The 25,213-nt window shown below is 40.5% G+C and overlaps 1 protein-coding gene across 1 annotated transcript; it reads left to right on the top strand.

Moving 5' to 3' along the window:
- Nucleotides 1–38: 38 nt before the first annotated feature.
- Nucleotides 39–24,321, top strand: gsk3ab (glycogen synthase kinase 3 alpha b). Its single transcript, XM_037784640.1, has 11 exons — nucleotides 39–189; nucleotides 307–493; nucleotides 13,231–13,418; nucleotides 13,663–13,746; nucleotides 14,516–14,626; nucleotides 17,997–18,127; nucleotides 18,428–18,632; nucleotides 19,761–19,856; nucleotides 20,491–20,677; nucleotides 20,835–20,912; nucleotides 21,518–24,321. The coding sequence occupies exons 2-11, from the start codon at nucleotides 319–321 to the stop codon at nucleotides 21,583–21,585; spliced, it is 1,323 nt and encodes a 440-aa protein (XP_037640568.1). The 5' UTR covers nucleotides 39–189; nucleotides 307–318; the 3' UTR covers nucleotides 21,586–24,321.
- Nucleotides 24,322–25,213: the final 892 nt, after the last annotated feature.

Here is a 25,213-nt window from a genome sequence, read left to right as displayed (position 1 = left end):
TACTTACTTACTTACTTACTTGTAAATTTCATATTTTTGTAGTACTGTGGCCTTGCAAAGCCCCAAGAAAGAACTCATTTTCCCAGCAGCCCCTGCGGATCTTACGTGGTTGTGCGTCACCTCCCCAGTCCCCCCACCATCACCGTACAGAGGAAGAAAGGGGGAGACGGGCAGCCTATACAGAACGCTGTAAGTCTAGTTTTATATCTATATCCACTACTAAAACACACACTTATAATACATATAAATAGCTCAAACAGTGTGCCGGTTCTGGCTGCTAATACAACCTTGCCCCCCGGCTTTTAGTTCACACAAATAATGAGCGGCAGCGGGCGGCCCAGGACCAGCTCCTTCGCTGAGCCTCCCGGAGCTCCCGGATCCGCTGCAGCCGGCGCCGGATCAGCAGTAGCCGGCGGAAGCTCCACAGGAAAGACCGGGGCTTCACAAGCCAGTGGAAGCAGCTCCACGAGCTTTGGCAACCTGAAACTGCCCAGTAAGTATTGTTTTTATATTTATAGTATAGTGTATAGTGTAGTGTTGTTACTAAGGCTTCTGTCTGGGTGTTATTTATTAGATAAATGAGTCGTAACGTGACTTAGTGTCGATCAGTGTCGAGCAGCTCACTGTTAGCTTGTTAGCTGCTGAGCTAACTGGAGCTAACCAGCTAACAGCTAGCTGTGTTTTTCATTAAGAGCTTTTATATCACACAGCTAACATTATCTTTACCTTGTGAACTTCGACGGTAAATTGCGTTATGTGAATGTTTTTGGCAACATTATCTAACCAATATTTCTCCATTTGAACCCAGGAGTTGGTGTTAGCCGACTGCTCTTGGTTATATTCGTCTATAATATCAGATGTGTGGAAGCTAGCTGGCTTTCTAACGTTTCTTAGTTAAGAGTTGACCTGAAATTATCTGGTCTAACTTTTTTTAGGCGTCGTCCTTTGGTCCAGTCTGCTCTTGCACTTTGCCAAACTAATCTAGGGTTGCCATACTATATAGGCCGTGTGGTGGCCTGAAGACATGGACATTAAAATCTATGAAAAGATTCCTAAAATAAACTACTGAGTTCGTATTAACTAGCAGCATACTTAACCTACCTTTACCCAATCTAACTACTCATTTGGATGCCTACACTTGTGCATATATGGAAACGTCTATGCATGGGTTTAAGTAGCTTGTCCTATACATAAATCCACCTCAAGTGGAAGACAAGCTCTCAATCCAGGTTCTGGTCCAGTCTGCTCTTGCACTTTGCTAAACTAAACTAGGGTTGCGATACTATACTATAGGCCGTGTTGTGGCCTGAAAACATGGACATTAAAATCTATGAAAATATTTAATATATCTTATTAACTAGCAGCATACTTAACCTACCTTTACCCAATCTAACTACTCACTTCACTGCCTACATTTGGGTATATATGAAAGCGTCTATGCATTGGTTTAAGTAGCTGGTCCAATACATAAATCCACCTCAGATCATCTATTCTTATTAACTAGCAGCATACCTCACCTACCTTTAACCCAATCTAACTACTCACTTGGATGCCTACACTTGTGCATATATGAAATGGTAAATGGACTTGCATTTATAGAGCGCTTTTCTAGTCTTCCGACCACTCAAAGCGCTTTACACTACATGTCAGCATTCACACATTCATACACTGATGGCAGAGGTTGCTAAGGTGCCAATTTTGCCCATCAGGATCTAATCTAAATACTCATTCACATAGCCATTGGGAGCAATTTGGGGTTAAGTGTCGTCCTCGGTCCAGTCTGCTCTTGCACTTTGCCAAACTAGGGTTGAGATACTATATAGGCCGTGTGGTGGCCTGAAGACATGGACATTAAAAATCTATGAAAATATTCCAAACTACTGAGTTCTTATTAACTAGCAGCATACTTAACCTACCTTTACCCCAATCTAACTACTCATTTGGATGCCTACACTTGTGCATATATGGAAACGTCTATGCATGGGTTTAAGTAGCTTGTCCTATACATAAATCCACCTCAGGTCATCTATTCTTATTAACTAGCAGCATACCTCACCTACCTTTAACCCAATCTAACTACTCACTTGGATGCCTACACTTGTGCATATATGAAATGGTAAATGGACTTGCATTTATAGAGCTTTTTTCTAGTTCTTCCGACCACTCAAAGCGCTTTACACTACATGTCAGCATTCACACATTCATACACTGATGGCAGAGGCTGCTAAGGTGCCAATTTTGCCCATCAGGATCTAATCTAAATACTCATTCACATAGCCGTTGGGAGCAATTTGGGGTTAAGTGTCGTCCTCGGTCCAGTCTGCTCTTGCACTTTGCCAAACTAGGGTTGAGATACTATATAGGCCGTGTGGTGGCCTGAAGACATGGACATTAAAAATCTATGAAAATATTCCAAACTACTGAGTTCTTATTAACTAGCAGCATACTTAACCTACCTTTTACCCAATCTAACTACTAACTTGGATGCCTACACATATAAGAAAGCGTCTATGCATGGGTTTAAGACATGGAAATTAATATCTATGAAAATATTCCAAACTACTCAGTTCCCCATTCTTATTAACTAGCAGCATACTTAACCTACCTTTACCCAATCTAATTACTCACTTGGATGCCTACACTTGTGCATATATGAAAGCGTCTATGCATGGGTTTAAGTAGCTGGTCCTATACATAAATCCACCTCAAGTGGAAGACAAGTTCTGAATTGAATTACAGAGGACCAAGGAGCTTTATATCACATAGCTAACATTATCTTTAGCTTTTGAACTTCATCAGTTAATTGCGTTATGTAAATGTTTTCTGCAACATTATCTAACCTATATTTTTCCATTTGGAACAGAAAAGTATAGTTGGTGTTAGCCGACCGCTCTAGTCTAATATATTTGTCTTTAATATCAGATGTGTGGAAGCTAGCTAGCTTGTTAATGTTTGTAAAGACCTGAAATTATCTGGTCTAACTTTTTTTAGGCGTCGTCCTTTGGTCCAGTCTGCTCTTGCACTTTGCCAAACTAGGGTTGCGATACTATATATGCCGTGTGGTGGCCTAAAATCTATGAAAATATTCCAAACTACTGAGTTATTATTAACTAGCAGCATACTTAACCTACTTTTTACCCAATCTAACTACTCACTTGGATGTCTACACATATATGAAAGTGTCTATGCATGGGTTTAAGTAGCTGGTCCAATACATAAATCCACCTCACTGCTCTAGTCTGATATATTCGTCATTAACATTTGTAAAGAGTTGACCTGAAATTATCTGGTCTAACTTTTTGTAGGCGTCGTCCTTTGGTCCAGTCTGCTCTTGCACTTTGCTAATCTAAACTAGGGTTGCGATACTATACCATAGGCCGTGTTGTGGCCTGAAAACATGGACATTAAAATCTATGAAAATATTTAATATATCTTATTAACTAGCAGCATACTTAACCTACCTTTACCCAATCTAACTACTCACTTCACTGCCTACATTTGGGTATATATGAAAGCGTCTATGCATTGGTTTAAGTAGCTGGTCCAATACATAAATCCACCTCAGATCATCTATTCTTATTAACTAGCAGCATACCTCACCTACCTTTAACCCAATCTAACTACTCACTTGGATGCCTACACTTGTGCATATATGAAATGGTAAATGGACTTGCATTTATAGAGTGCTTTTCTAGTCTTCCGACCACTCAAAGCGCTTTACACTACATGTCAGCATTCACCCATTCACACACACATTCATACACTGATGGCAGAGGCTGCTAAGGTGCCAATTTTGCCCATCAGGATCTTATCTAAATACTCATTCACACACCGATGGCTATGCCTTCGGGAGCAATTTGGGGTTAAGTGTCGTCCTCGGTCCAGTCTGCTCTTGCACTTTGCCAAACTAGGGTTGCGATACTATATAGGCCGTGTGGTGGCCTGAAGACATGGAAACTAAAAATCTATGAAAATATTCCAAACTACTGATTTCCCCATTCTTATTAACTAGCAGCATACTTAACCTACCTTTACCCCAATCTAACTACTCACTTCATTACCTACACTTGTGCATATATGAAAGCGTCTATGCATGGGTTTAAGTAGCTGGTCCTATACAAAAATCCACCTCAAATGGAAGACAAGTTCTGAATTGAATTACATTTCTGTACTCCTTAGCAGAAGCCATTTATTCCCTTAAGTAAGCTGTCTACTTTTACGCTGCCAAACTAGGCTTGCGATACTATACTATAGGCCGTGCGGTGGCCTGAAGACATGGTAATTAAAATCTATGAAAATATTCCAAACTATTCCCGATTCTTATTAACTAGCAGCATACTTAACCTACCTTCACCCAATCTAACTACTCACTTGGATGCCTACGCATATATGAAAGCATCTATGCATGGGTTTAAGTAGCTGGTCCTATACAAAATTATGTGGTCTAACTTTTTTAGGCGTCGCCCTTTGGTCCAGTCTGCTCTTGCACTTTGCCAAACTAGGCTTGCGATACTATATGCCGTGTGGTGGCCTGAAGACATGGAAATTAATATCTATGAAAATATTCCAAACTACTGAGTTCCCTATTCTTATTAACTAGCAGCATACTTAACCTACCTTTACCCAATCTAACTACTCACTTGGATGCCTACACTTGTGCATATATGAAATGGTAAATGGACTTGCATTTATAGAGCGCTTTTCTAGTCTTCCGACCACTCAAAGCGCTTTACACTACATGTCAGCATTCACACACACATTCATACACTGATGGCAGAGGCTGCTAAGGTGCCAACTTTGCCCATCAGGATCTTATCTAAATACTCATTCACACACCGATGGCTATGCCTTCAGGAGCAATTTGGGGTTAAGTGTCTTGCTCAAGGACACATCGACATGTGACCCGGAGCAGCCGGGGATCGAGCCACCGACCTTCCGATTGGTGGACAACCTGCTCTACCCTCTGAGCCAAAGCTGCCCTATATATATGAAAGCGTCTACGCATGGGTTTAAGTAGCTGGTCCTATACATAAATCCACCTCAGGTCATCTTACATGAAGAAAGTGAGAACCTTTGTATGGCACAGTGCCTGTGCAACCCCCTAAGTGGAAGACAAGTTCTGAATTGAATTACATTTCTGTACTCCTTAGGAGAAGCCATTTATTCCCTTAAGTAAGCTGTCTACTTTTACGCTGGTGGTTGAACATGCTCACTATCTTCACCATTTTGACGCCTCTGCTGGAAACCCTGATTTGCCAACAGCAAAGTCCCTCCAGTTGGTTTTGCTGGTGTGATGACAAGAACTTGCAGAATGCTCAGGGGTAATATAGCTATGCAGCGGTAGCAGTTGGCTGAAGATCTGTAGACCTTTTCAATGCCATTCTGCTGCTAGGGCAACAGCTTTGGTCCAAATTTACTTCCTGTCAGCTACTGCATTAACAGACATTGCAACAGGAAATACAAAGGGGCCCATTTAGGATGTTTGGTTGCTCTAAAACAGTATGTGAGACATTTTAATATGTCCAAAACCGTAGTATGAAACCAATAGTACACGAATTACATACTATTTCCGGTAAAATATTACAGTATGCAAACACTGGACACTATGCCAGTGTAAATATCCCACAATGCAATGCGGTAGTAATGACAAATGATCTTAACAGACAATGGCGGACATCTCGTAACGTCAATAACGCTTTAATTTAAGTGTAAGTATAAGATTCCATTTTCTAGGCGTAATATAGTTGTTAAATTAGTACAGACTTTATGATTCTCACATCTCTTTTGGTCACATGAGATTGGTATGGGTTACCATGGTTATGAGTCTCCAACCGGCAAGGAGGCTCTCAGGAAGTTACGTCGTAAATACAGTTCAGTGCGTCCGGAAAGATACATACTACTGTGTATTTATTCAAAAGTATGATGAACGATAGTACACATATTGAGTATGTAGTTCATAGTATGCGATTTCGGACGCAGCAAAACATTTCAACGGGAAAAAGGGGCCCAGTTAGAATGTTTATGTTGTCAAGTTTGAAAGGGTCCTTAGTGTTGGACATAGGTGTGCAGAAGGACAGACTGGGAGAAACAGAAGAAAATAGCATCACAACTTTTAGTAGCATCTTCAAAACAGGAAAAAAAAAAAAAGTTATTTGGGGCCTGTCACAAAATAATACTGTCTTTGATAAATAATTAATTATTAGAGCAGGTGAAATTACTAACAAAGAAAATGATTGGAAGTCAAAGATCAAAGTTGACTCAAGCTGCTGTGTAGTAAGTCTTTGCTAAAGTTAGCACATGCAGCCAATCAGCAGATCTTCATCAGGTGATTTGGCTCATTCACAACCATTGCTTTTGAATGTAAGCTCACTTTTCTCATGACTCTGTTTTCAGAATGTCTCAGTCTTGGTAATCAGGATTTGCTGCATTCTGTGAAAGCATTTTCCTTAGGTCAGAGGTGTCTAGACCTTGCAGAAACATCACAAAAGTGCTGTTTTAGACTACATTGACTCTAAGCTGGCTAAATCTGAAAACATATCTCCATCTCTACCTTTTTGGCCTTTTGTCCAAACTAACCTGACTATTTTCACGCCCAAAACTAAGCTCTCTGGAGTGGATAAATCCGAAAACCCCAGGCTCATTTTTTAATGTACATGGACAAAACGGAGGTTGAGGCACGATGATGTCTGCCTGCTCAGACGCTATTTAGCAGCAATGTTAAGAAGGTCGCTTTTTGCTGCCTCTACTCTCTGTTATTCTGCCAATACCGCCAGTCACACAAGACGGATGTCGCCGTTAACTTGTATTTACTGTTGTCAGACAACTTGGCAGCATTTAGCTAATAGTGATTATTTGATTAATGGTCTTTAGTGCAGCAGTGAAGGAGTTTTCATTATTTGACAGTTTTCAGTGCTCTGTGCGAAGGACACATTTCAGCATGTACCTAAAAAAGGTGTAATTCTTAGCGCCATTAATTCTTGTTCTACATTGTGTTCACTAAGGCTGACCCGAATGCTTGGAAGCTTCGACCGTTGCCTTGGTAATCAATCTCCAAATCAGTTTTCGAATGCTTCGTTTATTTATTTATTTTTTATATATTTAAGTATGTAATAATAATGTATAAATTCCAAAATGGCCCATGAAATAAGGAATAATCCCCATTATTCATATTCAACATTAATTATTATCGGATACCGCGTGTATGAACAGTAGTGCGGCAGCGGCACTGTCCCATGCACTGAAACGGGGGAGATGGAGACAGACAGACAGAAGAACATGTCAGCCTGCTCCTTTACACCCTTTAAAATCCCAGCTGCCTCTGTCCTGCCTTTAAATCCTGAGCTCACACACATAAATATTAGCGGCATAGTAAATGATAAAGAGAAGGGATATAGGTTGAATTCATCAGTCTTCATTTTTAGGCGTTCTCTTCGATCCAGTCTGATCTTGCACAGATTTTTGACAAACTAGGGTTGCAATACTATGTCATGTGGTAGCCTGAAGAAGTGGACATTTTAATCAGCGAAAATATCTCAAATTACTGAGTTCCAGGCCACCTTCTTATTAACCAGCATATGGTGACCATACCATAACCTAATCTAACTATTCACCTGGATGCCTACACTTATGTATATATGAAAGCATCTATGCTTGGGTTTAAACAGCTGGCCAAGTACATAAATCCACCTCGGGTCATCTTTCATCAAGAAAGTGGGAATTCTAGCTTAGTATATTGGAAACAGTTTGCCATGCGAGAGGAGACGTGACCAATCCACATTAAATACTAGGGGTGTAACAGTACACAAACTTCAAGGTTCGGTATGGTCCTTGGCTTTGGGGTCACGGTTCAGTTTGTTTTCTGTACAATAGCAGAAAATAACTTGCACAAACAAACATTCAACAGCTCATTAACCATAATTCTTACTACAGTTAAGACATTCAAATAGTGGCATATGGTCAATAAGAAAAAATAAATATCACAAATGTCTGTAATGTAAATGTAATGCTCCATCAGAAGACTGACCTGTTGATAATTCGTGAAGTGGACAGCAGCTTGTGCTTCTCTATACAAGGCAGGCACAACAGACTGATTAAAAGTTACACATGAATAGGGCTGGGTATCGGTACTCGATACCTTTATAAGGTAAAGAAGAATAAAAAAATATCTTTTTCAGAATATGTGAGCGCAGTAGAGCACAAGCGAGCGGGGAGTGTGCTCGGAAGGATTTTGGATGGTGCGCATAGCGGATTTTTTATTTTCACTCACACAATGAGTACAAAGTATGCCCGAGTGAGCCCGACCCAGGATGTATCAGTGTATTGCGCACCACAGCCGGCTGCGTAGGATTGTTTCAGACTTGTGTGATCCAAACATTTCCAATAATTTTGTGCCACGGCAATCACAGCAATCTCTGGCCTCATGTTACCTTACATAAAAATGATCCCATCTATGCAGTGTGGTATAGATTTTAAATCAGTATCTGTCGTTGCAAAATGCTGATCCAGTTGAGTTGAGGTATTGAAATCGGCAGTCTAGTTTTCTGATCAGCAAATTGAAGGAAAATCAATAGAATTATTTGTAATGTATATTATGTGATTCCAATTGGTGTCAATTGAAGCATCTTCTATTGTGGAGTAGGGGAATGTTTAGATGTATGAATTAAAAGGCACCAATAGCCCTGGAGTGATTTATCCAAGCCACACCCTGTGTAAATCTATCATCAGGCAAGGTGCTCTTATAATTCCTATAGGCCACAAATTATCAAATATTTTTATAATTTGTCATCATTTTATCAAGTTAAACATGTGCTAGAGTTTTACACTTACAAACAAGCTCCAAGCTAATTGCTTATTAGTGTGGGTGTGATGAGTCTGCTCATCCCTTTTTTCTTACTCATCAGGCTTGACGTATCAGAAACCAAAGCTATTCACTGACAGCTGGGCAGAGTGCTCATCTTTGCATTCATTATTCAAGGGACTATCATGCCACAGCTGCTCCATATTTAATGGGCTCCCCTCTGACTTAACTTGTTTAAAAAGAGTGTGAAAGTGATGCTAAAAGGAAATACAGGGGAACATTGTATTGCGGAGCTGGACTACAGGATACAGGAATGTGCAGGAACCGCACAGTGACTGATCTCAAATGCAGAATATTTCCTGCTGACCTGAGGGTAGAGATCAGATCTAGGCCAATCATGTGGATATGCTATCGGCTGTTTACTGATAACCTTGAGAAAGTTTGAGCTGGAAAATTGCAAAAATAGCAAAGTATACAGTTGTCTTTTGTCATCACGAATCAATTGGAGATGGTAAATCAATTTGGAATTTATTAAATTATTAAATGTTTTTCATACAGACAGAAATAGCTGTTGAAGCCAAATTACTCTCTTGGTTTTTTGTCAGTTTATGGGAGAGACCTAAATGCTTCATTGTCTGACTCCATTTTGAGATTAGGGGACCAAGGCCTACTAGAGATCAGGAGGGGTCCTGTTGAGACAGGCGAAGTGAGCAAGCCCAGGAAATGGTAGCACTTCTGGGTGTGCTACTGTCCACGCAATTTTTATCACAGGCTCTGACAAGCCTTTTGGCAATGGGCCTCTTCTCTGCTGTTCTTCCCCTCCCAGTGTCATTGCTTCTAGTGCCGATTTGTCAAATCATTCTTGACCCAACACGGACACAGGCGTAAAGCACTGAGCAGCTACTTGACCCTAAATAGAGCTGTCAGTTACTGTTAGATCATGAACATCTCACTTTGCCTGATTTCCGCAAGGTCAAACATTCTGTCGTAAATAATAATAACATATGTACCTGTGTTTTAGCTCTTAAAGAAAGCATAATAGCAAATATAAATATAACCATAGCCTAGTCCACCTAGGCTATAACATGCTATTCAAATTATATAACTGTTGTATGAACTTCAATACTAACAGAAAAAAAACCATAGCATGTGGTAATAACGTAAAAAAAATATAGCTGTGTGCTTAACTGGCTTTTACATAGGGATTACATCAACTTGTCCTTGGGGTATATTTATATTATTGGAATGGACAAACAATGTACAGTGGTCGTGCACATCCAAAACCGTTGGGAAGGTGCTGGACTAATGGACCAAGCACATTTCTGTCGCCAGATGAGTGACAACTTTTCTGTAACCAGTGTGGCGTTTAAGGATGGTGGAATTAGCAAGCTACCTTGCTGGTTGGTTAGCTCTTGGGCTGCTTCCGACATGCTTTGTTGCTGCACCAAATGGAAAATGAGCCAGACAGCGACAGCGCCAGGTCTTAACGGTCCTTCCGCCTCATTCTCCGCCTCTACAGAGAGGGACAAGCTACCTAACGAGCCAGCCATTCTGTCTCCGGGAGCTGCGTCCGTTTTCTTCCCAGCAAGCTGCGAACACACTTTACTCCCCTACTGACGTGTTTTCTGTTGTCACCATAACAACTAACGACAATCGCCATTTTCTTTTGTACTAGTCAAATTAACACACCAAACAGTTCATTGACACTTCTACTCCTATTTTATTTCTATGGAAACAACATATACATCTGGAGTCAACCAAGTACCCAAATCATAGTGAACGGTAATAGTTTCATGTTTAGAAAAAGAACACAATTCCACTCACTGTGATTATCCCAGATAACCACAGGCAAAGCATTAATATCAACCCACATCACAATACTGTTTGAATCACATATACAGAGTCCAACATCATCCTAATGATCTGATCAAGTCTATAGATATTGCCCTTTACATACTGTATAAACATCACAGAATTGGTCTGATACTGAAGTCCACATTCAGACCTCTTGGTGTGAGAGCACCCAGTGTGTATATCCAAAATAGTTGTTTCCTCAGGAGCAGAGAGTCAATGTCACCTCCTCTACGAGGACATTTAACAGCCTCAATGCCAATATATCTGACGGTCAAGCATGTAGTGTTGGGCTTTAGCACCGTGGATAGCTACTGAACTTGCTGCATCATGATTACAAATGGCACTCCTGTGTTCAGAGATCTAGTTTTAAGGGCTCTTGTTGTTTTTCCAATATATGCGAGGCCACAGGGACATTTCAGCATATATATTACATTTTTTCTTCTACAAGGTATAAAGCCTTTAATGTCAAACCTTTTTCCTGAGTGGGGATGGTTGACGGTATGAGTTTTATATGTGAAGTGGCATTGTTGACAGGTCCCGCTGTAATTGCAGGAGTCAAGTTCTTTTGATTTCTTTCTGTTCATTCAGTTTGATACATGTTGTGAAAATGTGTAGCTGCCTCTGTGATCCACTCTTCCTTGTAGGGCTGAACGATTTTGAAAAAATATCTAATTGCGATTATTTTGACTGATATTGCAACATTAAAATGATTATGGTTTGATTGCAAGATTCTGTACCAAACAAAGATGTTTTCTTGTAGAGGTATGTAGTCTATAGAATATGATGTGTAGGCCAGGACATCTCTGCAGCACGACAATATTTAATTTAATATGGTGTTTTGACACACATTTGGCCTTTAACAAATATTGCGCCTCCTGCAATTTGAAAGTTTTCGTAGGCCATATTTCGATAAAATTGATTAATTGTGCAGCCCTACTTCCTTGTAGCCCCGTTTTCTGAAGTGGTCCTGAAGGACCGCTGATTGTTCCTGAAAAGCCCTGAAAACAGCGAAGCAAAGAAGCTTGCTGCAAGGAAAACTGAAACAAATTTTATTAGTGATTTGTTTGGTAATTACGTGAGTAAAGTGAAGTGTATTTCAGCTGCAACATGTTTGGAATACTGTTGTAGACTCGATTCTCTATTTATTGTGATGGCAAGGGATTAATCTTTGACAGCAGACTCATATGAATGGGTCTAACTCTGGTTGAATGCGAGTTCAGTAGACCTGCATCGTGTGTGCCTGCAGTATGAAAGGAGCTTGGGCTTTTTTCACCCAGGGGACCAGAGGGAAAGTGTTGTGGGAAGTATCAGCAGCTCATTACCAGCCAGTGTGTCTGGGGAGCCACCACATAGGTCACAACCATTTAGAGAAGGATGTAGGGCTTGTTGATGTTTAGCTTCTCTGTCTTAAGGACTCTGGTTTAAAGGCTGAACTGGAGAGGGTCATGATGTCACTCTTTCTCACATTTCTAAACATCACTTTATCCATGAAAAATAAGGTGCCTTTCAAGTTAACCAATAGGTGAAAAATATTTTACCGGCCAGTAGTGATGTGCGGGTCGAGCGGGTTCAAGGAAATTTGCTAGAAAATATCACAGGTTTAGCAAGCGGGTCGAAAAGCAGCGTTCTGAGTGAGTTATTAATAACTTATGGACACATTTGAGTGCAATAGTCCACCTGCACCTTCTCTTCCACTCTTTTTGTAACTTTCTCTCAAACACACACACACACACACACAAAGCAAGCGCCGCGGCACTCAGTCCTGACAGTTGTGCTGCTATAGAAATAAGTAACCATAATAAGTTCGGAGTAATAATAGTAATATATTATTTATTCTGTAGCAACATGTTCAGTCTTCAGACAGTTCCCTCTACACCGGCCCGTCGATGCGGCGGCCCACCGGGCCCACTGGCCATATGCCAGATAGCCAGTACACCACTGGATTAGGGATGCAACAATACGATTTTTTCAGTCCCGATACCGAGTAACAATCTGATACCAGTGTTTAATTAATAAGCTGTATGCCTCACTGTGTGGAAGTGACTGGGATCATTCTTTAATTTGTAAAGCAACATCAGGCCTGACATAAACATTGCTTTCCTAACTTTTTATAACAAAATGTAACAAATAAATGCATAGATATAAATCTATTTAATTGGTCTTTACTATTAAAATAATAAATCGTACTCCAACGACTTGGTGAAAAATCTTCAAAAGTAATAAGAATTACAATTCAAGGGTAAACCATTTTAATGCAGCAACAGATTGGTCAAAACTTAGACATGAATTCAAATCCCAGTATATAATGTATATACAGTAGTATATAAACATCAAATTGAATTGAATGGATCGGCCCCACTGTCACCGATATCCGATCCAGCTATTTGAATCGTCATCGGCCCGATATCCGATCCAGTATCGGTATCGTTACATCCCTACAATGGATTGAAGTGAGAGCAAACCAGCAGCGCAAAAGACTAAATTTAATCGCATTTTGCGTCTGCCAAGTGTTCTTTTGGACCCTGGTTCTGATCATTTCAGGATCTTTCTAACGAGTTTGTTTGTGCTTTCGTCCACAGGAGACAGTGGCAAGGTGACGACGGTGGTAGCTACACCCGGCCAGGGCCCCGATCGCCCACAGGAAGTGTCCTATACAGACATAAAGGTTATAGGAAATGGCTCCTTTGGAGTGGTCTACCAGGCTCGCCTCATCGACAGCCAGGAGATGGTGGCAATTAAGAAAGTTCTCCAAGACAAGAGGTTTAAGGTATGCTTACACAGGCTTACAGTCAGATAATTACAGAAATCTGTAAACATTGCATCTACAAAGACAGTTGTGGTGGCTCTTGGTAGACTTTGTTTATTGCTCTTTCACTCTGTGGATTAGAATATGATGTTCTTCAGTATTTGTCTTACGGATTACGGACCTGTGCCAGTCTTGCTCTGACAGTCGTGTTTTTGCACAATTCACAAGTTTTGCATTTCTCCCTCTTTTCCTTTTTTCATTGCAGAATAGGGAGCTGCAAATTATGAGAAAATTGGACCACTGCAACATTGTGAGGCTACGTTACTTCTTCTACTCCAGTGGAGAGAAGGTGTGTATGCACTGACCTGACGTTTCATGCAGTAGGGATCAAGTTTCCAGATGAAGCACTCTGCCTCCACACCCAGCCATTTAATGGATCACGCATCAATGATGATTCATAGACATGTTTTAGACAAGTTGATCCTGGTCTTTGACGTACATTGAATTTCACTCTTCTGAACTCTTTACTTAATGTTTTAAGTGTTCAAGCACATTTTGCTGAATTGCTCAGATTATTATTGTGGTTTTGCTTTAAACATATCTGCATCTGAGAAAACATGAGCTGTACAGCTGCTGTAAAAAACAGAAAGATTTTATAGTTTATGAATTAAGTATTACATTGGTGTCAATGAGCCTTAATATCCTCCCCTGTATTTGAGTCAGACATTGTTTACACTCCATTGTACTTAAGAAATATTTGCTATGGCAGCCTAACTTGTTGTGTTTACACTAGATGAGTTTTATTACTTATGTGTAGATGTTGTCAATGAGCTGCATCAACTGTAATTGTTTATTTAATCATTGTTTGCCGACTGCAGCACATATTCATTTAAGATAATAAGTGCAGAGAATAAGATAAATGTGTCATGTTGTCCTTCTAAAAGCCATCTTCAATCATATAGCTAATCACTGCATACAGCCACAATGATTATTTTTTGTTGACTTACTAACCCCATGTACAACCCAACATATTTTATTAGAGTGGTTTGTTCTATACTTATAGCATCACTTTCCACTTCTAATTATACAGCCCTCTTTCCTTTTTTCTTCCTTTCCAGAAAGATGAGGTGTATTTGAATCTGGTGCTGGACTACGTCCCCGAGACAGTGTACAGGGTAGCTCGGCACTTCAACAAGGCCAAAACCACCATCCCCATCATCTATGTTAAGGTGGGTACACACAAAAATATACACACTCACAGCTGGGTGTGCACATGGGCATTTCCCCCTAACTGCTTTCACCATTTTAGTTATTCAGGGATGACATTATGATCATAGAAGCAAATATACTGTCTAGTCTTTCTGACTACAGACTTGTCCACAACGCTTGCAGGTGCTATGTTTTCACCCCCGTCTGTTCATCTTTAAAACAGCTGAGAATCACTGTATTCGTTTTGGCAGTGATGTGAGATTAATGCATCTGAAATGCAATTTAGCTGTAACTTATAATGCTGTGTTTAGTCGTGTTTGGGAACCCCTGACATCCAGATTGCCAAACGTGCTGCTTTGTTTGAAGCTCACAGAAGACAGACAAATACAGTAGGATCTGTTAGAATGGCAGCTGTTTTGTAAGTTGGAGAATTGTTCATCTTTGGCAGAGATCTGTGCTCTTGGTTCTTCCAAGGTTTGAAGGAAATACTGTAAAGCCAACATTTAGTCCGTTTTGATCGAACTGTGGTGCAGTTTGTTTGGGCAGTAATCGTATTCTGGTGCGAACCAAAACATCTGTTTCTAAGCAAACCAAAACACAGGCTGCTTGACATCTGGGCCGAAGAGAACATACAGAATATGCTAAATAAAGTCCACAAAGTTAGTGACGTTTATAAAGCCATTAGCGATAAACTGGAGGAGAAGGGATTCGTGTGCACAGCAGATCAGTGTCGAGTCAAAGTGAAAACACTTCGACAGCAATATTTCAAAATCTGTGATTTCCTGCATAGAAGTGGCAGCTCTTGAGACAAGAAGATAATTTGCTCCTTCGTACACGCCCCTCTGCAAATTATTTTTTTTATTTGGTCCGCTTTCATTTTCGCACTGTGAAACCTTATCAGACTAAATAGAAAAACGAACCAAAACTATAAATTTCACTCTGATTCGGACTAGCCAAATGGACTATGGTTTGTGAAAGTGCCCCAGGTCACAATCTGCCACTGAAATGGGATAGCTGATATTTTCACTTGGACTAATTGGTTTAATTTGTACTTTTTGCTTTCATGCTTAGTCACTGGTTCAGTGCCAGGTCATTATCTCTCTCTCTCTCTCTCTCTCTCTCTCGCTCTCTCTCGCTCTGTCAAATAATAAAAGGTATTATATTTACATATTTCAGTCTTTTGAATTTAGTTTAATCAGTAATTAAGCAATTTATAACAAATTCAGTGGAAACGGAAAATAATATTTTGATCATTAATTGCCTGTATTTTCCTGTTTGTTTTATCTAACTGCTCACTGTTTAAGGATTATGAAAGCCGAAAGGGAAAGATGGTCCTATGGGGATTAATCTGTTTGCAATATACTTGGTTCCCTGTCCAAAAGGGTGCTCATTTTAGAGAGAGTGTTTATGTGTTTACTGTGTTTGTGGCAGCAGAGGACATTATAGCTGTCTCATGGCCCATTTCCCTTCCTCAGCCTGCTGCTCCCCTGTGGCTTTGAGATGCATACTGATCTCTCACTCTTTCTCTCTCCTCTGTCATCCCTCCGTCCTCCGGCGACACACTTCTATCACAGCATGTCTGGGGTATCTTACCCCCCCTCCCCGTCCTCTGAGTCTCCATGTTTTTCCCGCGCCTCTCATTGTTCCCCTCTTCCTCACCCCTCTTCTCTCTCTTATCCCCCTTTTTAAACATCATCTCTCATCCCTCAGTCATCATTTCCTCTGTAATCATTTTGTAATCTGCGGCCAGCCTGCTGTCACTGCATCATGTGGGTAATAATGATGATAATGGTGATGATGACAGTGATTTGTCATATTAAGATGCTTACCGTCTGCATTCCACAGACACATTAAATGGGTGCAGACTTAACTGAGTGAGCAATTTGTATTTGAGAATGTCTCCATTGACCTAGGATGTGTAGACTAATGTCAAATAGGGGTTGGGTGAGGATGGTTTCACATCTTCAGGGAGAATTTTTCTCCCCCATGTTGTTTTGTTGTAGAAACACGACACTGCGGGCTACATCACACACCACACAGCTGCTTCTTTCAACACGCACACACGCAGCGCATCCAAAAACACAATCAGGGCACATATTGAAGTGACTGGCATATGACGAAAATATATGCAGATGCACACTCCTTCCTCCCTGTGCTCATTCCTTTGCAAAATAAATTATATCACCTTGTGATAAGTAGAAGAGCCAGATGGCATATGAGATTTTTAATTTGTAGTACCCAGCTCAAGTCAGACAGACCTTGGTTCACTGGTTCCCAAACTTTTTGGCTTGTGATCCCTTAAGTGTTAACTTGTGACCACTCATCACAGTCTACCTATATATGTCTATAATTGGACTGAAGAGTGATTGTCTCCTCATTCATTTTCACAACAAATTAGCAAAGATTAAAGCTAAGTCTGAAAAATACATTGCATACATTTTTTTTAACAGAACAATGTTTTCTACTTTCCTGTACTATTTAATTATCTTGCAACTCCTCAGATTTATCTTGTGAACCAGTGGAGGGTTCGTGACCCCCAGGTTAAAAACCACTGCCTAAGGTCGCACAAGACTATTACAGGCTACTACTCTGAATTAATAAAATGCACTTAATTAACAGGCTATCTGCAGGTCTTGAAAAACCTTGAATTCAGTTTCCTCAACAACTAAAACATCTTAAATTGTATTATTTTTTTTCTTTCTTTTCCTTTCATCTTAAGATGTTTTCTCTTGCCTGTTGTAGGCAGTAATTTTAGTAATAAAATGTTTTTGCAGGCTGTTGGGAGATGTTATACATCTATGAACTAAAAGTGGGATTGTTGCGACGGTGGTTTGTCCTCACAGGAGGCTGTTCAATCCTTTATATGGAGTACAGTAGATTAAGCTCATAATGAGCAAGTGTCAGTTTTAGCAAAAACGTAAATGAACTTTAATAGAATTAATCATTTTCTATTGGTTAAGCCATCCATTTTCTGCCGCTTATCCAGGTCCAGATTGCATTAATTAAATTCATTATGAATTATGTACTGCTGGGAAGTACTGAAAGAAACGTGATAATTCAAGGCCATATTGTCCCTGCTAGTTTTCCATCGTACTTTAATACTTAGGCTAGTATGATAATGAAAGAGGGATTAAATTGCATTCAATGTGGTATTAAAAAGGTTTTAAAAAGTCTTGAATGTAACTTGGTGAACCCTGCAGAAACCCTGATTGAGCACTGGAGTCATGACTCACCTGACTAAACATGAGAACAGGGAAAAGACATGTTAATGGTGAACTTGGGTGTCCTCAAGTGCTCTTTTGCTTTTCTTCTTGGAATAGCTGTATGAGTCTGTCTAAGTTGTTAAACACTATCAAGCATTATGCCAACCCTCTCTTTCCCCACCCTCAGGTGTACATGTACCAGCTGTTCCGCAGTCTGGCTTATATCCATTCCCAGGGCGTGTGTCACAGAGACATCAAGCCCCAGAACCTCCTGGTGGACCCAGAGACGGCCATCCTCAAACTCTGTGACTTTGGCAGGTCAGTACCAGATGCCGCCTCTGGACGCGTCTGTCTGTCTCCATCATTCTTTCCATTGTTGTGACTGTCTGTGTGTCAGCGTGCGTGTTTGGTTGGCTGTCTGTTTGTGTAGCCATCTCTTTCTCAGTCTTGACTTTCCCTGCGTTGATCTGTCATATGTCTTTCATACCTCTCTGACTTCGTTGCTTACATGCTGCGGATTTGTGAAAACAGACACACTGAGAAATGAAAGGTTCATGTTGATGGGCGTTCCCCTCCTGAACTGTCTTTCTGCTTCATCTCCCTTCTACCATCTTCTAGTGCAAAGCAGCTAGTTCGGGGGGAGCCGAATGTGTCCTATATCTGCTCACGGTACTATCGTGCCCCAGAGCTCATCTTTGGTGCCACCGACTACACGTCCAACATTGACATCTGGTCGGCCGGCTGTGTGCTGGCTGAGCTGCTGCTGGGCCAGCCCATCTTCCCTGGGGACAGTGGTGTGGACCAGCTAGTAGAGATCATCAAGGTACAGTAGGGATACCACAAACAGCGGCTGAAAGCCAACTGATTACACAAGCCGCTAGATGAAAGGAGACATGGTCTAAAGTTTGAAACTGCTGTCAGTATTGGTTTGGGGTATCAAGAAACTGTTCTGCATTTGTAAGAACTATAGAAAACATGCCCAATGCACAACGATTCCCGATGCATCTCAATGTGTCGCATCCTCAGTTTTCTATATTACTGCACATAGCTACTTTTTCTTCAATTAACACAAGCAGTCAGATAATTCTGAACTCCCATTTTATTTAGAAAGTGTTTTCAAAAATCAGACTTAAACAGTCTATAATATAAAAAGCTGCATTTTTTTCAACACCAATATCTGTGTGAACCACCTCAGTAAATGGTAAATGGACTTATATAGCACCTTTCTAGTCTTATGACCACTCAAAGCGCCTTACACTACATGTCAGTATTCTCCCATTCACACACACATTCATATACTAATGGCAGAGGCTACCATACAAGATGTCAACCCGCCCATCAGAATCGATCTAATCTAAATACTCATTCACACACCGATGGCACAACCTTCGGGAGCAATTTGGGGTTAAGTATCTTGCTCAAGGACACTTCGACATGTGGACTGGAGGAGCCGGGGATCTAAACGTTGACCTTCTGATTGGTGGACGATCTACTCCACCTCTGAGCCACAGCCGCTCCAGTACATAAACATTATAAAAACAAAAAAAATTAAATCCTTCATTCAAGTGTGCTGTAATCTACAAAAATTAGGTTTTCACATAGCAGCTCTAAGACCGGGCAGTTCCTGAATGTCTATGGTATTTTACACTGCATGAATTAACCTAGCGCCCTGCAGACTTTAGTTAGTTAGTTACTTTTCCTTCTACTCTTACTTGGTTTATGAAACCAAACTCCCGATTATGTCCTGTCACTGCATCGATTCAGAATCATTCACGTACGCATCGCGATGCATCTTATAATCGAGAAACTTCCACACCTCTATCACCTATCCTTTGATTGGTTCATGTAAAAGGACATTTTGCACTTACAATCCCCAATCCCAGGCATGCAGGAAATACCAATGATTGTGATTAATATTAATGAAAATTAATTTTTCATTCTTGTTCATCAGGTTCTGGGGACACCAACAAGGGAGCAGATCCGGGAGATGAACCCTAACTACACAGAGTTCAAATTCCCTCAGATCAAAGCACACCCTTGGACAAAGGTATGTAGCCACTACTGGAGAATATTAATCCTGGATAGCCATTATCCAAGTTTTATTGTTCGTATATATTTATATATTTTCTGTCTGAAACAGCTTTTTGCCCTTTATGGGGTAAGAAAAGGCCGTAGGAAAAATATCAAAATAAGAAACTTGAATTTGATGATTCATGTCTATATATAAGTAGACTTTGTTTTAGTTTTAAAAACACTGATGCTGCTGCCTGGTATTTTTTATTGATAGTTTAAAATACAGGAAATGAAAAGCAATATGACACAGTTAATATAAAAAGTTTTTGCTAAATAGTATCACAAACGGTTATTTTCCCAGACTGGATAATCAAACTTTGAAGCTGATGTTGTTGATCCATTTATTCTCTCTGAAGAAGTGTATAATTCAGGGAACTCTGATACAGTAAAATCATCTCCTGTATCATTTCCCTCGCTGTAGTTTCTGTGGTTGCCATGATCACATGCCGAGCCAGAGCGGCAAGTTAGAAAAGTTGAACCATCATAAATGCTGTGCCTGAGAGCAGCAGCTGCCTTCCCTCTCCTTGCTGCTGCCGCTCGCTGCCTGAAAGCACATCCAGTCTTGGATTTGCATAAACCCAGGTTTCTAAATTTCTCTCCTCTGTCAGGTGTTTAAGCCTCGTACCCCACCAGAGGCCATTGCCCTCTGCTCTCGACTGCTGGAATACACGCCGGTGACCAGGCTGTCTCCCCTGGAGGCGTGTGCGCACGCCTTCTTCGATGAGCTACGTCAGCCCAACACCCGCCTGCCCAGCGGGCGAGAACTGCCGCTACTCTTCAACTTCAGTCCCGTCGGTCAGTTTATCTTCTCCATGTCACTCTTTTTTCTATTTCATCTACTCTGTGTTTCTTGTGTTTGACCTCTGATGACCTTCACTTAGTTCACATATCACTGCACCCGTAGTATTTTTTTGTGTAATTAATGATTTGTTTGCTTTTTCTGCTCCCTCAGAGCTGTCTATCCAGCCCCAGTTGAACTCTACACTCATTCCTCCTCACGCTCGTGCACAGACATCGCCTGCCTCACATGGTATGTATCAAAACAAAAAGTTAGACTCCTTTTGAGGCTGTCTTTTTCATTGACTGACCGTATTGAGGAGGGAGGGGGCGTTATTTATATATTTATTGATGTAGTTAGTGACCGTTTTTATTTGGCTGTTTGTCCTTGGAGCACAAATGAATTTACAAAATAATAACAAGTAAAACTTTGAGAGATAAATGCATTCAAACATGTCAAAATTACAATCAAATAAACATCCAATTGCATTGACATCTATAGGATCTTCGGTCTTCAATCCCCCCAAAAGGGGCGCAGCCTTGACGTTTTGCGTAGTATCCATATGTGCCGGTCTGATGTATATGACCCTGACTAAAAACTAAGCTTAACCCCAGCCTGAACTTCAACCCCGACCCATTTTTAAAACCCAACCCAAAGAGAAGCTTTTGCCCAGCCATTGAATGTCAGTAGACTACTTCTCTCCCTTTCCTGAATATTACCTGAAATACATTTATATTTACTTTTAGACACATTATAATCACATGATAGTTCAGAGATCATACCTAACTGCCTATCTACCAAAATAGTGACTAATTTCTGAGTGTACTGATGAGTGTGCTCCCTCTCTCCCCCTGCAGAGGGCAGTGTGTCAGACAGTACCGCCCAGCCCAGCTCAGCACCTGGATCCATCAACAACAGCACCTGAGCATCCATCCCTCTGTCATCCTTTCTTTTTGTCTTCCCCATTTTCCTTTTCTCTCCTCTGCTCTTCTCCCTCTCAACCTTCCTCCCGGCTCCAAACCCTTAAAATAGAAAAAGAAATAACTATACACACCCACATAAACACTCAGCATTGCTATTTTTCCCTGAATTTTAACCATTTCCCAAAAGAAAGCAATTTCTGTGGCTGCTGGCTTCAGGAAGGTGTGGAGTTGTTTTAAGGATATTTAGGTCGCCATGTTTGGGCTTAATATAAGCTGCAGTTCTCAGTCCATGATGGCCCTGTTAGAATAAAGAAACATTGGTTGGGATGTTTGGGAGACGAGGAGGGGGGGGTTGTACATGTTATGTGGATTTTCTGTATTATAATCTACAGTTGACTTTTATCCCTTTATGTTCATTTTATTTGCATTTTATGTGTGGCCGTGGTGCCATTGAATGGGGTCCTGATTGGCTATGGAGTTGAAAATAAGGCCATATGTTAGGCCTGAATAATATTGACAATCATTCTTAGTGGGGTTAAAAATGTCACACTTGTAGTGTGCATGTTTGATCGTACAACCCCACTGTGTAGACTTGTGGCTTTTCTGTCACTTTCTACCAAGAACTCTACTCAAGTATTGTCAGTTCACTCAGCCCAGTGGTGAACAAATGTGAAGAATTTCTTTTAAATCTCCCAGGTAGATACCGGATAAAACATATTGGCTGATTTTGGCTCATTTTAGATAAGATGTGGTTTTAAATTTTATTCCAAAGGAGGGCACCACAGCCTGTCTTTACAGTTTCCTTTTGAATATTAGCTCCTCAACTGCCTTTTATGTGAATGAGAGGGAGCAGAGTGCACATTTTTTAATTTCTTTCAGTATAAGCTTTTCATTGGTTAAGCTGGAAACCATGCGTTTCATGTTAATTCTCAATTTTGCACATCTCCAACAGGAGTAGAGAGGAAGCAAAGGGGTGAGTTATGTGTACTGTCCGGCTGTTAACGTAACTTATCACAGAGGGAGCCGTTGGTGTGGGGCTCCAGTTGCATCTCAATGATGTCTCACATGTCATAAACACAGTTGCCTAACACTGCAGGGTGAGAAGTCTTTAATTATGTCACTTCACGGTGTTAAGTGTCATATCGGCTTGATTATGTTGAAGAATCGGGTGCGGAGGCTTTCACCGTTCACCTGGCTTGTCATTGTCATTTCAGCTACAGTCGTTGTTTGTGCAGGAGGAGAACTCTGGATGAATTTTGTTTGGTTTGTCTGAGAGAACTGTTGAAAACCCTCGTCGCTCCTTCCCAAACAGCCTGCCTGCGACGCTCATATCATGTTGTCCCGTGGTGTTGGTAGGAACTGATCGTGAATGATTTGCTCGGCCTAGCAGTCCACTGTCGGCATGAACCAGTCGTCTTTCTTCCACCACGCAAATGTGCATGTTCAGCCCGAGTTGACCACACTATATTACCTCCACTAATCTCAGTAATAATCAGACCAGAAATGATGCTCAACCCCCTGAAACCCAACAGCTTTTGGAGCCTCCCCTTCCATTCCTTTTTGTCCTCCTCCCTCTGCCTTCTGCTTCCCTCTTTCCTCCTCCTTTTTTTTCACTGCTAAACTGTAAATATCAAGTACCTTTTATTTTATTTTGTTATTTTTATTATTGTTATTATATTGTTGTTCTTGTAATTTTTTTTTCTCTAGTAGACCGGCGCAGCAGCGGCCGGACTGTTTATCCTCAGTCGCAGTCTGTAAATACGATTTCATTTCAGTCCCTGGTTCAGGAGGGGAAAAACAGAACAAAATGTTTCATTTTTATTCTCTCCCTCCATTTCTCTCTTCACGACTTTCCCTTTTCGCCCATAAATGTCGTCATAACTGTTTTATTTATTGTATTGTGTTTTTTTTGGGAGGGGAAGGGGGGGGTCTTATCTTTTCCACTGGGGTGGTACATTTGAGGGATTTTTTTTTTTTTTTTAAATTCCAAATTTTAGTCCAGCAATGTCACATGCAAAACTATTTCACATCCAAGATACTGTACTGAGATCCAGATGTTGGTGTGTGTGCTTTCCAATCAGTGGTCCTGTGTGTATGCAGGTGCACATGCTAGCCAACAGGTGGAACTCCAGTTTTCCGATTAACTTCAATGTGAAGGGAATGTTACAAGCCTCTGGATCTACAGGGTCGTGGTGTTGGGAGGGAGCACGGATCACCCTGTGTGTGTGAGTGTGTGTGTGTGTGTGTGTGTGTGTGTGTGTGTGTGTGTGTGTCTGGAGGAAAGGGGAAATAATGAATCTGTCCATTGACATGTATCATCTCCTGTGTCCGACCGTCTCTCGTTTTCGCTCACTGTGTGTCGTATGATTGTAACGGGTTCGTCCCGTTAGTACAGTGTGTATGCTTCATAGCACAGCTGCAGGGAATGTGTGTGTGTTTGTATGTGTGCTGACAGACCACGGACATTATTCTCAGTACTCCTGACTTTTTTTCTTAAATGAAGAGCTGACTACATGTGCTATTTTAATGTTATTTCCATCTTCTGATCTGTCACACTTTGTTTTTAATTTGCTGTGACCCTGCTCTTTTATCACCCTCGTCTGAGGGTAAACTGTCATTGTTGGGAACAGAACGGTTGGATAAAGGAGATGATGAAGAGGGAGAGGGATGGAGGGAGAGAAACAGTTTTTGTTTGTTGGTATAAATAATTAAACTCATTAATAAAGTGATGAAACTGTTCCTGTCTCACTTTCATGATTGAATTATACCTGCTCATGTGGGACGATGATATTAAAACAGCATGTTGATTACTCACTTGTCCTGGGTATCCAAAGACATAGCTTATGTTTATATGTTGCATACTCCTAGATTAATGTTTTTATTCAAATTAACACGGCATTTCTAGGCCCAGGTAGTAATCCAGTAGAGATGCACCAATATGGAATTTCAGGGACAATAATGAGCGATTATCTGTTTGTTGTGACTGATACAATAACCAATAATATTACTCTTGCAATATCATAAATGGGATGAGGACCAAAAAAAGGCTTAGTGGATTTTCTTTTTTTATTTCCACTCTGCTAATCTTAATCTGGTTTCTTCAGTACCAGGGAGAGATTACCAGCAGGGAAAGAGGTTTTAAGATTCTTTACAGAACTCAAGTAAAAGTACTAAAACAACAAAATCCATTACTAGTAAAATACCTGCATTTAAACATACTTCTTAGTACAAGTACAGCAATATCAGCAAAATGTAACAAAAGTAAATGCTCATTCTGGACATTATAGAATTTTTTTTTAATAGAAATTTGTTTTCTTAATTATCCACCAATAATATATTGGCCACCAAAGAAATACATCAACTAACGAGGGTTTTGGTACAAAATAGATTCAAATTTGAAATCATAGAACATCTTTTTTCACTTTATTTATTATTTATACATATATAATTACAATATACTGTATATACAATTGTAAAAGCTCCAAACCCAAATATACATTGTTTATGACTGAGTTTGTAAACTAATAACAAACATAAATCACACAGTATTTATTCCACCTACTAATCACATTCAAACTTTCTAACTTCAACAAATATTCTGTGAACCAAAATCTTTCTTCAAAAATGATC

This window comes from Sebastes umbrosus, chromosome 11 (assembly GCF_015220745.1).
Source record: "Sebastes umbrosus isolate fSebUmb1 chromosome 11, fSebUmb1.pri, whole genome shotgun sequence".
Classification (NCBI taxonomy): domain Eukaryota; kingdom Metazoa; phylum Chordata; class Actinopteri; order Perciformes; family Sebastidae; genus Sebastes; species Sebastes umbrosus.
This window is presented reverse-complemented; position numbering and strand designations above follow the sequence as displayed.

What these genes read in the sequence shown, in the direction of transcription:
- gsk3ab (XM_037784640.1), top strand. Translation starts at nt 319, where the DNA reads ATGAGCGGCAGCGGGCGGCCCAGGACCAGCTCCTTCGCTGAGCCTCCC. An exon ending in AAACTCTGTGACTTTGGCAG is followed by an intron (nt 18,128 to 18,427) that starts GTCAGTACCAGA and finishes ACCATCTTCTAG; the next exon opens with TGCAAAGCAGCTAGTTCGGG. An exon ending in AGCTAGTAGAGATCATCAAG is followed by an intron (nt 18,633 to 19,760) that starts GTACAGTAGGGA and finishes CTTGTTCATCAG; the next exon opens with GTTCTGGGGACACCAACAAG.